At 39.0% G+C, this 14,742-nt stretch overlaps 2 protein-coding genes across 2 annotated transcripts in view; both read right to left on the bottom strand.

Annotated features, from left to right (window-relative positions):
* FYB1 (FYN binding protein 1) overlaps positions 1 to 14,742 on the bottom strand; it is a 169,973-nt gene that overhangs the window by 126,591 nt on the left and 28,640 nt on the right. The window lies entirely within an intron of this gene.
* Positions 9,018 to 10,872, bottom strand: LOC132363572 (X-ray repair cross-complementing protein 6-like). Its single transcript, XM_059919252.1, is given in 3 exon segments — positions 9,018 to 9,047; positions 9,049 to 10,746; positions 10,748 to 10,872. Coding segments are annotated over 3 exon segments (1,833 nt in total). The 5' UTR covers positions 10,853 to 10,872.

Raw genomic sequence — 14,742 nt, forward strand, 5'->3', positions numbered from 1 at the left:
CTGCCCACACCTTGATTTTGACTCAGTGAGACCCATTTTAGAGTTTTGCTCTATGAAACTGTGAGATCATAAGTTTGTGTTGTTTTAAGCCACTAAATGTGACCTTTTGCTTATACTGGAAGTGGTATAGTTATGTGTTACACAATTTTACATATGCTGATGGCTCTCTATCCAACCATCCATACACCTGCCTACCCATTCATCCACCCATCTATCCATCAATTCAGGAAACATTTACTGAAAGCCTACTAATGGTGTGAGGCAGAGATTGTCATCTCCATTTCACAGATGGGTAAAACAGGCACAGAGAAATCAACAACTGAGGCAGGACTTGACTCCTAGTCTTTGGATCCCTGAGTGTACTGCTCTTTCTCTGTAGTATGTTACCTCTAGAATTTCTGATTATTAGAATCCCAGGCCCTGTGAGTAAGCATTCAAATATGGCCATAGCTGACCAGTAGAAGAAATATTTTGGTGCATGTAGATTTCTGTAGCATTCGTCAAGTCATAAAGTTGGTGAAGTGAGTTTGCTCTTCATTGCTGTAAGGCTGGCTCTGGAGTAGTCATGCCTAGATCAGTGTTTGGTGTCTTATCCGACCTCTACAGCATGGGACACCTAGCAATGATGAGGTCATATTTTGGCCTCTCTCTGAGATTGGTTCCTATAGCAGCATAGAACCCAAGACCTGAGATTGGGCTATATCTGATTTCAAAAATTTTAAAAGCTGTAGAAGACTTTCTTTTAAATGAAATTTGTGTTAATAAAAGATATAAGTTAGGACTTCCCTTGTGGCGCAGTGGTTAAGAATCCGCCTGCCAACACAGGGGACATGGGTTTGATCCCTGGTGTGGGAAGATCCCACATGCCATGAAGCAACTAAGCCAGTGCTCCACAAATACTGAGCCTGTGCTCTAGAGCCCACGAGCCACAACTACTGAAGCCCGCGTACCCTAGAGCCCACGTGCTGCAACTACTGAGCCCACGTGCTGCAACTACTGAAGCCCGCGTGCCTATAGCCTGTGCTCAGCAACAAGAGAAGCCACTGCAATGAGAAGCCAGTGCACCACAACGAAGAGTAGCCCCTGCTCGCTGCAACTAGAGAAAGCCCGCGTGCAACAATGAAGAACCAACGCAGCCAAAAAAAAAAAAAAAAAAAAAAGATATAAGTTAAAATCACTCCATTAGAGGCAGAGATGTCAAAACTCATTTCTCCTACCCCAACCCTCTGATGTGTCTCCCTGGAATTCCCAGGACTCCTCAGAGCAATTTGAAATTACTGGGCTGTAGTATTAGTGGAGAGTGGGACATCTGGTTGCCCTAGGCTAGCCACACTAAGAATGGAGCATAACCTTGTACAAATATCTTTTCATTTTAAAAGGAAAATATACTCATTTTATATCATGATATTGATTGAGATTGATTAGGAAGAGGAGGAAGAGTAAGAGCTATTAATCAAGAAATATTTACTTAGGGATGCAGTGTGATGAAATAGAAAAAGGTGTTTAGCTCAGAGCTGAACAACTCTAGCTGCCAGCCCCAACTGCTGTTACTCTTGGATTGTTGTGTTATCTTGGATTAGTCCCTTCATCATTTTGAGCCTCAAATTCAAGGATTAAATTAGATGATTTATGCAAAACCACTTGGCACAGTGCTTGGCACATGACAGGTATGGAATAAATGTTGCATCTGTCCTGAATACTTTTCAGGCTACAAGGCATTTTATAATCAAAGATGAATAAGAGAAAATCTTTGCTGTCAAGAAACTCAAGGCTATTTGGAAAAACAACACATTTTTGGAAAATTCATAGTATAATGATTGTTACAGGGCAATATACTTCAAGCACCAAAGAAGAAGTCCAGATATGAGAAATTATGCACTTGAAGTGATCCTGAAATGCTACTTGAGGCATGGCCAGGGTTTGGTGGGATGAGAGACAAGGAGAACAGTGTAAACAATGGGAGAAAGAGGGCTAATAAGGAGAATCTCAGAGGCTACATAATTCTGGAAGGTGAATGGACAAACAGATAAGTATTTCTCTTCACTGAGTGGGGAACTGATAGAGGGAAGTCTATGTTCTCACAGCATCAGCAATTCCCACATGCACCCTGTCTGCCTGGGTGTCAGTCATTAGACCACATTGCCATCAATGTGGTCTTTGAAGGGGTGTAAAGGAAGGTTGGATCACCCAAGTAATAATAGATTTTTACTTGATGAGACTTGAAAAGTGATTGTAAGCAGGATACAAACCAGAAGAGAAGCTACAAGACACAGAAGAGTACATCATCAAATATTTTGGCTTAGTTCTGAGCTCTTGCGAAATGGATCAGTGTAGAGCAATTAGGAGTGGTAAACTTTTTCTGAGCCAAAGATAAGACTGGTTGAAAAAAGGAGACTGAAAGACATCTATTTGAGAATATGCACACACGCACACACACGCACATGCACATGAATACCAATGCCCTTCAATAGTCAGTTTTTATTAAAATGAACATTGCATTCTTGTATAAAAAGGATCAATTTAATATAAACTTTCCTGGTTCATTAGCCCGTATTACTAAAAATACATCATGTGAAGCTAAACAAACTAATAAGCCATTAGGAAAATAGGCAGGGCTGATCTGGGCACCAGTCTACCCATTCCCTTTGCAGTAACCCACAGATGTAGCAGGTCTCAGAAGTAGCATCTGTGTGCTGTGACCACACGTCCAACCTCAGCCCAGGTTGCCTACAGACCTGACCATGTTCTCAAATTAAAATTGAATTGTCATTACCTACTGTCTAATGCAGGGAACTCTACTCAATACTCTGTAATGACTTATATGGGAAAAGAATCTAAAAATGAGTGGATATATGTATATGTATAACTGATTCACTTTGCTGTACACCTGAAACTAACACGACATTGTAAGTCAACTAACTCCAATAAAAATTAATTTAAAAAAACTGAATTGTCATTGAAAACCATTGTAAGTGTGACATTTTAGAGTAAATATTTTATGAAACAACACAATTTGTATGCAACTGGAAAGAGTTGGCAAATATTTGGCTGGCAAATGAATGGCTTGGTTTATGAGAAGAGAGTGAAGTAAGACTTAGATGCAGCCTTCAAAGAGCTATGTGTAATTAGTTGATTGGATAAATAACAATGGTCAGCATTTTTAGCAGAGTCTTCTGGTCAAGCTTAGAAACAGGGTTCCATTTGCTTTTTCCCTTCCTCAGTTAATGATTGTTTGGGAGCCTATTTATTTTATATTTATACTCATCATATTCTAGTACAGTGGTTCTCAAACTCTTTGGTTTCAAAACCACATTGACTGCTTAAAAATGTTCATTGCAGCACTATTTACAATAGCCAAGACATGGAAGCAACCTAAATGTCCATCAACAGATGAATGGATAAAGTAGATGTGGTACATATATACAATGGAATGCCACTCAGCCATAAAAAAGAATGAAATAATGCCATTTGCAGCAACGTGGATGGACCTAGAGATTATCATGCTAAGTGAAGCAAGCCAGACAGAGAAAGACAAATGTCATATGATATTGCTTATATGTGGAATCTAAAAAAAAAAAAAAATATGTATACAAACGAACTTATTTACAAAACAGAAATAGACCCACAGATATAGAAAACAAACTTACAGTTACTGAAGGGGAAAGGGGCAGGGAGGGATAAATTAGGAGTTTGGGATTAATAGACAGACAGTACTTACTATATATAAAATAGATAACAAACAAGGACCTACTGCATAGCACAGGGAACTATACTCAATATTTTGTAATAACCTATAAGGGAAAAGAATCTGAAATATATATATATATATATATATATATATATATATATATATATATATATATGTGAATCACTTTGTTGTACACCTGAAACTAACACAACATTGTTAATTAACTCTACTTCAATTAAAAAAAAATATTGGAGGGCCCTAAATAGTTTTTGTTAAGGTGGGTAATAGCTGACAAAATTTTCATTTATTTATTAATTCATTTAAAATAATGATAATAAATTATTACACTTATGTAATAATTTTTTATGAAAATATACTTTTTAATGAAAAATATACTTTCCAAAACAAAAAATTTAGTGAGAGGCACAGCACTCTTTTACATTTTTGTAAATGTCTTCAATGTATGGGGTAATAGAAAACAGCTGTATTCTCGTATTTGGTCTACATTCAATCTGTGGTGACGTATTGTTTTAGTTGAAATATATGAAGATATGGCCTCATGCAGATATGTAGTTGGAAAAGGGAAAACTAACTTAATAGCCTTTTCAGATAATTTTGGGGTCTCTGGAAAATTCCACTGAACATTCATGAGAGAATGAGAATGAAAAAGGCAAATAACATCTTAGTACCATTATGTAGGTAGCTCTGACCTTGTGGATTCTTTGAAAGGGAGTTGGTGATTCCCAGGGGGTCTTCAGACTATACTTTGAGAAGCCCTGCTCTAGCCTTTCTCTAGCTTTATACGGGCCAGATGTATTTCCAGGGGACATGGGGTTTCCTGTTATCTGTGGATGATTCTTCAAGTAAACTAAGTGTGCACTCCAAATGCATGATATTCAGGCTTCCAGGCTTGTTTCTAGGTATTCTAACAGAATCTTCCACCTAGTTCCATTATAATGGCCCCATGACCACAGCACACATGTGTCAGATAGTCTGATTTTGCATGAAACTATGAGGAATCTGAAAAAAGGTCATTCATGGAGGTTGTTTTGTTTTTAATTGTATTTATGTTTTATTGTTAATATGATTGACTTGAAAGACTTAACGCCACATTTGTTAATCTTAGTTAATTTATCTATTTAAAAATACTTATTGGTAAACAAACAAACAAAACTTATTTGTTATCTCCTATGGGGCCATGTCCTAGGTAATGGGATTATAAAACTGAATCAAACAGCCCTATTGTGCCGAAGCTCACAATCTTTGAAATATGAACAAGTAATCACAAAACCATACAGTTCTTAAACAAAAATGCAATAATCAATTTAAATTCCATGGAAGAAAAGAGGTCAATTGGCTCGTGAAGCAATGGAATTACTTTCCTGTTTGTATTACAACTAGGAATGGAGGCAAGAAGTGATGACTGTCAGAAAGCTTGAAATGAAGAGGGAATTATGGATAACACCCTAAGGAACAGCTTTTCCTTTCCCAGTCAGTGCTGGATCTTAAAAATATTTTTCTTGAGAAATGAACAAAGGTGACATTTTTACCCTTTGGGCTTAGAAGCGGGTCACTGCACATTTCGAAAATAAATAACTCCTGGCTGATTTGATGCAGATGTCATTCACAGCTGTCCAAGCAGGGGCAGAGGGGGTGTCAACAATTTGCCACAAATTTACATTTAGAATTTGGCAGAATTCATGAAATGTAGATTACTTGTGTATAGAATAGCTTGCTTCTCTATATGCTGCTTAAATATTTCCTTTTTTAAAAAAAAATTGTGATGTCAGACAACTGAGTATCTAGTATCTGTATAGGAGCTGCCATCTTTATCCTACACAACTTGTTAAACATTTCTGAGCACTTATTAAGCACCAGGTGTTACACTGAGTGAATAAAACGTGAACAAAACCCTAACTTAGCTACTCATTTACCAGAACTTGTAGCTAATATATCATCAGCTGCTATGAATTACATCAAACATACATATTTTTCAGCAAAACTTAGAGGAGTGCTGTCCAATAGGATTTTTTGTAATGTAGAAATGTTCTATATCTGTGCTGTCCTATGTGTAGCCATTAACCATTTTCCACTACTGAGCACTTGAAATGTGGCTACTGCAACTGAGGAATTGACTTTTAAATTTTATTTACTTTTTTAAAAATTTAATTTAATTTAATTTTTTTAAACATCTTTACTGGAGTATAATTGCTTTACAATGGTGTGTTAGTTTCTGCTTTATAGCAAAGTGAATCAGCTACATGTATACATATATCCCCATATCCCCTCCCTCTTGCATCTCCCTCCCACCCTCCATATCCCACCCCTCTAGGTGGTCACAAAGCAACGGGCTGATCTCCCTGTGTTATATGACTGCTTCCCACTAGCTATCTATTTTACATTTGGTAGTATATATAAGTCCATGACACTCTCTCACTTCATCCCAGCTTACCCTTCCCACTCCCCGTGTCCTCAAGTCCATTCTCTACATCTGCGTCTTTATTCCTGTCCTGCCCCTAGGTTCTTCATAATTATTTAATTTTTTTCTTTAGATTCCATATATATATATGTTACCATACAGTATTTGTTTTTCTCTTTCTGACTTACTTCACTCTGTATGACAGACTCTAGGTCCATCCACCTCACTACAAATAACTCAATTTCATTTCTTTTTATGGCTGAGTAATATTTCATTGTATATATGTGCCACATCTTCTTTATTCATTCATCTGTCGATGGACACTTAGGTTGCTTCCATGTCTTAGCTATTGTAAATAGAGCTGCAATGAACACTGTGGTACGTGACTCTTTTTGAATTATGGTTTTTTCAGGGTATATGCCCAGTAGTGGGATTGCTGGGTTGTATGGTAGTTCTATTTTTAGTTTTTTAAGGAACGTCCATACTGTTCTCCATAGTGGCTGTATCAATTTACATTGCCACCAACAGTGCAAGAGGGTTCCCTTTTCTCCACACCCTCTCCAGCATTTACTGTTTGTAGACTTTTTGATGATGGCCATTCTGACTGGTGTGAGGTGATACCTCATTGTAGTTTTGATTTACATTTCTCTAATGATTAGTGATATTGAGCATTCTTTCATGTGTTTGTTGGCAATCTGTATATCTCCTTTGGAGAAATGTGTATTTAGGTCTTCTGCCCATTTTTGGATTGGGTTGTTTGATTTTTTGATATTGAGCTGCATGAGCTGCTTGTATATTTTTGGAGATTAGTCCTTTGTCAGTTGCTTCATTTGCAAATAATTTCTCCCATTCTGAGGGTTGTCTTTTCGTCTTGTTTATGGTTTCCTTCGCTGTGCAAAGGCTTTTAAGTTTCATTAGGTCCCGTTTGTTTATTTTTGCTTTTATTTCCATTTCTCTAGGAGGTGGGTCAAAAAGGATCTTGCTGTGATTTATGTCATAGAGTGTTCTGCCTATGTTTTCCCCTAAGAGTTTTATAGTGTCTGGGCTTACATTTAGGCCTTTAATCCATTTTGAGTTTATTTTTGTGTATGGTGTTAGGGAGTGTTCTAATTTCATTCTTTTACATGTACCTGTCCAGTTTTCCCAGCACCACTTATTGAAGAGGCTGTCTTTTCTCCATTGTATATTCTTGCCTCCTTTATCAAAAATAAGGTGACCATATGTGCATGGGTTTATCTCTGGGCTTTCTATCCTGTTCCATTTATCTATATTTCTGTTTTTGTGCCAGTACCATACTGTCTTGATTACTGTAGCTTTGTAGTATAGCCTGAAGTCTGGGAGCCTGATTCCTCCAGTTCTGTTTTTCTTTCTCAAGATTGCTTTGGATATTCAGGGTCTTTTGTGTTTCCACACAAATTGTGAAATTTTTTGTTCTAGTTCTTTGAAAAATGCCATTGATAGTTTGATAGGGATTACATTGAATCTGTAGATTTCTTTGGGTTGTATAGTCATTTTCACAATGTTGATTCTTCCAATCCAAGAACATGGTATATCTCTCCATCTGTTTGTATCATCTTTAATTTCTTTCATCAGTGTCTTATAGTTTTGTGCATACAGGTCTTTTGTCTCCTTAGCTAGGTTTATTCCTAGTTATTTTATTCTTTTTGTTGCAGTGGTAAATGGGAGTGTTTCCTTAATTTCACTTTCAGATTTTTCATCGTTAGTGTACAGGAATGCAGTAGATTTCTGTGCATTAATTTTGTATCCTGCTACTTTACCAAATTCATTGATTAGCTCTAGTAGTTTCCTGGTAGCATCTTTAGGATTCTCTATGTATAGTATCATGTCATCTGCAAACAGTGACAGCTTTACTTCTTCTTTTCCGATTTGGATGCTTTTTATTTCTTTTTCTTCTCTGATTGCTGTGGCTAAAACTTCCAAAACTACGTTGAATAATAGTGGTGAGAGTGGGCAACCTTGTGTTGTTCCTGATCTTAGTGGAAATGGTTTCAGTTGTTCACCATTGAGAACGATGTTGGCTGTGGGTTTGTCATATATGGCCTTTATTATGTTGAGGTAAGTTCCCTCTATGCCTACTTTCTGGAAGGTTTTTATCATAAATGGCTGTTGAATTTTGTCAAAAGCTTTTTCTGCATCTATTGAGATGATCATATGGATTTTCTCCTTCAATTTGTTAATATGGTGTATCACATTGATTGATTTGCCTATATTGAAGAATCCTTGCATTTCTGGGATAAACCCCACTTGATCTATTTACTTTTAATTAATTAAAATTTAGGGACTTCCCTGGTGGTCCCTTAAATTTAGGCAGATTTAAGAATCTGCCTTCCAATGCAGAGGACACGATTCAATCTCTGGTTGAGGAACTAAGATCCCACATGCTGCAGGGCAACTAAGCCCGTGCACAGCAACTACTAAACTCACACGCTGCAACGGAAGATCCTGCATGCCGCAACTAAGACCCAACACAGCCAAAAATTAAATAAATAAATAAATATTAAAAAAAATTTAAATAGCCACATGTGGCTAGTGGCTACATTATTGGACAGCCTCATTCTAGAGTACCAGGGCCACACACTCTACCTTTGTTTTCTAAACCTCTTAGCAACATGAATTTTAGGCCGGTAAGGGGTTGTTTTGTTTTGTTTTGTTTTAATAGTACAAAGTTAGGGCTCTTTATTCAGACAGTAGAGTAAGGCACAGCACAGTGAGATGGCAATGCTGTCTCCATGGCAACAGAAAGTCTCATAAACAAAGTCCTTGGCTTCTGTCAGACCGACTCTTCCTGTCTCAGGAAGAGTCTTCCTGGCTCAATGTTTTAACTTGATAAAAACAAAACCAGGCAGCCTGGCTACAATGTGGAAGGGTAACTGGCTGTATGGTCTCTGGTCAGGCCTTCTGGAAGTGCTTGGTGAGAGCATTCCAGCAGCTCCTGCTTCTTCGTCCCGCTCTTCAGTCCGTACACCCTGCAGGCTTCCTTCCGTGTGGGCACAGTGAGCTTAGCCAGTGTGCCCTTGCTGACGTGGGCCCTCAGCTCCTCTTCAGATAACTCCACCTTGGGCCTTTTGCTTCTAGAACTTTCATCATCTTGTTTTCGCTTGGGAACTTTTTCCTCAGGATTGTAATCTGGTGGGTAGACAAGTTCCTTAAACTCATCCACCAGGGAGCCCAGTCTTTTGTCCATTTCTTCAACCTTGGGCAGTGTCAGGTCCATGGCTTGTTCAGCCTCCATCAAATCCAAAGCCAAGGCCTCCATGTTCCTAAAGTGCTGCTGCAGCACTGGGTTCTCAAAGCTGTCACTTCTGTACTTGAAGCGGAGCTTCTGAACAATAGCCTTCATCTTGTCTACTTGCTCTGGGTTTGCCATGACTTTTTCAGTAAAGGGCACCTTCCGTTTGTCATCAGCATAGGGCAAGAAGATGAGCTGGAAGCCTGGGGGAGTCACCTGAATTTTCTGGTCATCCAGCTCCTCTTCCTGTGGCATCAAGGCCACAAAACAAGGGGGGATATTCTGGCAGGGTGTGTATCTGCACACTGCCATGACCTCCTTCTCCAGACGCTTGGTGAGCAGAGCACTGAATAACGTTGAGCTCTCATTTATCAGGGACTCCTCGGGGTACACGAACAGGGAGGGCCTCAGGTAATGGTGCTTCTTCAGCATTATCAAGGTCTTGAAACCGATGAGAATCAAACCTGGTTCATCAAACCATTTAAGCTCTTCTGTTTCCTCTTTCTCTAATACAATCTGACGACTCCCATAGGTCTGGGACCTCTTGGTGTCGCTAGGCAAAAGCAAACTGCCTGTATTTACATTAAATGTCCGGGTCTTGGTTTTCACTGGTTCATTTGTTTCCCGATAAAGCCTCACTGGAGGAGGTTTGAGAGCCTTCTGGACCATATTATAATTGCCAACAGTAAGCGCTACATCTTCGTTGAGCTTAAGCTTCAATCTGTAGAGCACGTGCTTCCTGGTCTGCTTGGCGCGAACCTTCCTCAACAGGTCTTTGATCTTGCTCGACTCCTCAAAGTGAACCCCTATGTCCTCATCCTTTGCTATGCTGATAATATCTCTGTAGAACAAGGATATGTCAAAGCCACCACGTTTCTTTAGGTGCAACAAGTCAAGGAAGATACCTGTGTCATGGAGATCCCCAGCTTTGGTCCTGGCCCGGCTGGCTTTGGCACTGTCGTTGCCGTGGGGGTCATCTTCATTGGTGAAAAACATGACCCTCTTATGGCTCATCTTGAACTGGACATCGCTAAAGAGGTTGGCACAGACCCACAGTACTTCACTTAGGGAGTAGTCAGATCCATGGCCAACTAGGTCTTGGAAATGTTTCTTCTCCTCCTGCCCCTTAAAGTGGTCAAGCTCTAGCACTCGTTTAGCACCTGGATTATCCAATTCCTGCAAGATGTAAATATTTTTGAAATTCACTGAATTTTTGTCCTTGTTGGTACCATAGAACACCACTGCCAAGAGATCTCGATCACTGCTTATGATCTTATTGGTGTATACACTCCGCATACACTGGATGCTCATGTCAAAAGAAGTCAACTCATCTTCATCCTGAGTTTCAAACATGGCCTTGGAAGCATCAATCAAAAAAATCAAACTATCTATCTCTTCCTGAATATTTATAATCTCCACCTGCTTCAAGGCCCTCCTCTTGATCTTCTTCTTCCTCATCACCCTGATTTTGGTAATAAGACTCCCACCCTGACATGTTGGTTGCTTGAGCGCAATGAAGAGATCAATTTGGGCAGAGGTAACGGGGTTTTAAAAGATACTTTTACATTAAATTATATTAGTCATATTGTTATTAAGGCCCAAATCTGGGTTAATGAGAAGATTAACTCACTATTTACTTTGCTCTGAAATTAAGAACAGATTTGGAACCTTCACTTTAAGAGTTGTTAATGTATCAAGACAATGTTTGTTCAAGCTCAGTAAAGTGCAGTGAGGAGGGAAGGGTCCTAGATAAGAAGTTAGAGGGCTGGGCCTGGGTCGTAGACCCCCCTCTGCTTCTGACTGGATGTGTACTTCACCTCTGGCCTCAGTTTCTTCATTAGTGAAAGAAGGAGGAGGAGAAGGAGAAGAAGAAAGAGGAGGATGAAATAAAAAAGGAGGAGGGAAGGAGAGAAGAAAGGAAGTGAGAGAGGGAGGGAGGGAAATAGAAAGGAAGAAAAGAAGAAGAAAGAAAGCATTTGGACTAGATAAATGATTTCAAGATTTCCCTCCAGCTTCCTGTTTTGTGTATTTCAAAGTCTGTTATCAGGTGAATAAACATTTAAAATTGTTTAAAAAAAAAAAAGAACAGATTTGGAAATAATCACTAGAAGATTTATGGGACTAGATCTCTCATTTACAGTGACCAATTTTCTTGGAAAATCTGCCAGACAGCCTGGACTATCATAGGCTAAAGAAGGCACTGGGGCTTTTTGATATTATAATAATCTATGAACTGAAAAATTAAGCTATTAAATAATGGCAAAAAAGTAAAGGCAAAGGCAGAAAATAAAGGCCATTAATGTAAATTCAATTTCTTGGGGATAGTGTGATGTAGCACACGTGGGCCAAAGGAACTATAATGCTTTGGCAAAAATTCAGAAATTGAGATATCGTATCCATAGAGACATAGCAACACCTAAGACTTATAGGGGATCCAGGTTTTGCAGTCATAGGTTCTCAGCACAGTTGGACAGATGAAGACAAAAATGCAGATGACTACATAACAATGCAAGAATCAGAGAATAAGAAAGAATGATCAAAGGATTATCATATGATAGCAAATTTTTAATTGCCAAATGAGAAGTTTGGAAAGAAATGTTTTGAGTTCAGAGTAAACTAAGCTTACACTGGACAAAGGCAGTAGAAAGAGTGTGTTGTTTGAAGTTACGCTGAGATTTGAAGTCTTAGCTCTTCATTACTTAAATCAATTTTTCTTTTTGGCCAAGTTACTTAACCTGGGTTTCAACTTTCTTATCTATAAAATCGGAATAACATTAGCTAACAGTAAAGATTGCTGTGAAGGTTGGCACAGGGCCTAACACCTAGTAGGTGCTCAAGACTACAAGACCACCCAAGTAGTTATGGCTACTAACGACTACCACCAGGATCTTCTGGAAGCAGAACAAATATAAGAAATGTGATTCTGTTGGTGATAGGCAGTGAATAAGTGAATTTAACTTGAATAGAGATTGTTGGAAGAAGTAGTAGGAGATAAGTTTAACAGGTAAGATGGGCCTAAATAATTTCTTTTCCTTGAAATCTTGACAAAAGAATTTAGGTTTTACTGTCATTGGTAATGGGAGACAATTGTAGACTCATGCCAAAAGCAGTGGGTAAGTAGATTCGTCAGTGGCACCACCAAAGATAAACTTGGGAAAAGGCAAAGAAAGCAGTTAGGTGGATGTTACAATAATCCGAGTATGAGATAATGACCTTGACTAAGATGGTAGCTGCAGAAATGGAAATAAAAGGGCAAATATGAGGTATTTTAAGAAAGAATGGACTAAATTTGAACTTCCCAGCTGTGTGCCCAGGTGTTACAGGTCCGTTGAGATACTGATCCACAAAGGCCTTGGGGGCTGTGGGGGTCCCCTTACCCACCATCAGGCAATAAATTCCAGACACAAGTAGCTTTTTTTGTTTACCCAGCCAATCTCATATGTCATTTCCTGTGCAGGACATGAAAAATTCTGAACTAAAGTGCTTAATGCCAGTCTGGATATAAGGAAAGAAGGGAAGAAAGAATTATAGTTACCACAACACTTTCATTCTTCAAGACAAGATGGGGAGGTGTGGATGGAAATGGCATAGGTAGGGAAGGAAACTAGTTTAGAGAATTTTGTTTTGGGTATTTCAGGGGCTCTGCATGTGAAATAGTTGTGTGAATAGGTCGTTGGGAAAACAGGATTAGAACAAAGATGAGACATATCTTAGAGATAGAGATTATTTGCAATTGTACTTGATGCCACTTAACTGATAATGGAATACAGTCAACTACATTTGGTTAAAGCACTACTCATAGGGTGTGAGTTAATGGTTTGCTATCAGCCTGCTCTATCTCCTTTGTCTTACGGTCTGTTCTATTAATTATTTTAATCTTCATTATAGATAAAGATATGGAAGCATTCTGATATTTACAAATCATACAAATATGGGAGAACTAGCTAAAACATTGGCTGATATAATCAAGATTCAGAATGATTCGTTGACCCTAATCTAAGAAGATAAAAATAAAGTGTACCCAACGATGCAAATGCACTTGATGCCACTGAACTGTAATATATACTGGGTTGGCCAAAAGGTTCGTTCGGGTTTTTCCATATATATATTCTGTGTGTATATATAAACACACACACTCATACACACACTATATATGTATATAAAATTACTGTGGGTGTAGGTTTTAAGGAAGCCTGAGAAGAAAGAGAGAACACTACCCTTTGCTAGGTAAACTTTTAATTTCTTTCTTTGGGTCTCTCTTAAATAAGTCACTCTTAACTTGACAAAGATCACAATTTTTAATTAAGCCAAGATCCATTTGTTTGCATCACTAATGTGGGACCATCTACCTGCCTCCTGAGGAAGGGGCAATAAGGAGCAGCTATCGTGTGAGGAGAAAGCAGGATGAGACAATGCAGTCTCTCCAGTCAGACACGGAACTCTTACCAGGATGCAGGGAGAGAAAAAGGAGCTCTCAAGCCCTCTAAGTATCTGTGCATAATTTCTTCAACAGGCCCCATCAAATCAGCAGAAAGTGTGTCTAGCGGCTTCTCGAGGATAATTAAACAAACAAAAATGAAGTAACACAGTTGAGAAGGTTTTACTAAGCCCATAGGAAAGGTGAAAGGTTATCAGAATGGAGCTTTAAGTTTTGTTTACTTCTTGCCTCCAACAGGTAGGCTTTCAAACCACTTGCCCTCTAACACGTAAAAACTGGCTTGCTGTGTGTTAGATAACGCTGAAGATTTCTGCACATGCCAATGTGCCTTGTTGGTCAACCCAGCTTGTTTATGGAGGCTTGGGCATAACTGGAGCTACTCTCAAGGAAGTGTCACCACCCCAGAGTGTCCCAGACTTGATTCGGGGATATGGGCAAAGTAGAAGGGGACATGAGCTTCAGTTCCACTCCTGGGCTTTGGAGCTACGTGTTCGCAGCTCAGTGTATTCCTGCCAATTTCCCATTTATTTCCACCTCCTTCTCTTCCACTTCCCCTTTACTCTTGTTCCTCAAAACCTGGAGTGATAGAGAGGTGGTAAAAAGGAAGGGAAATGAGGTCCAGCTTGGGAGTTGGGGAGGGGTTCCACCTTATTTCCTTTTTTCTCTCATTTCTAGGGGTGGCTCTGTGCAGGCAAAGGAACAGGTATGGTTGAGTGGATTGTGTTCTGTACAACCCTAGGGGGCGCCATTCACAGTGGGGCATACGATGAGGAAAACTTCCCAGTGAGAAACCTACCTTATTTGAAAAGCAGGTGCTTTGGAAAAGAGCCTTATCATTTTGGCTCATCTGATTTGTTCCTGCTACATTTAATTACTGGAGGGCACCTATTTATAACTATGTTCAGAGAATTTGTTATTTAAAGTACAATTCTCCTGTAAATTTACAT

Source organism: Balaenoptera ricei, chromosome 3, assembly GCF_028023285.1.
Source record: "Balaenoptera ricei isolate mBalRic1 chromosome 3, mBalRic1.hap2, whole genome shotgun sequence".
NCBI classification, from domain to species: domain Eukaryota; kingdom Metazoa; phylum Chordata; class Mammalia; order Artiodactyla; family Balaenopteridae; genus Balaenoptera; species Balaenoptera ricei.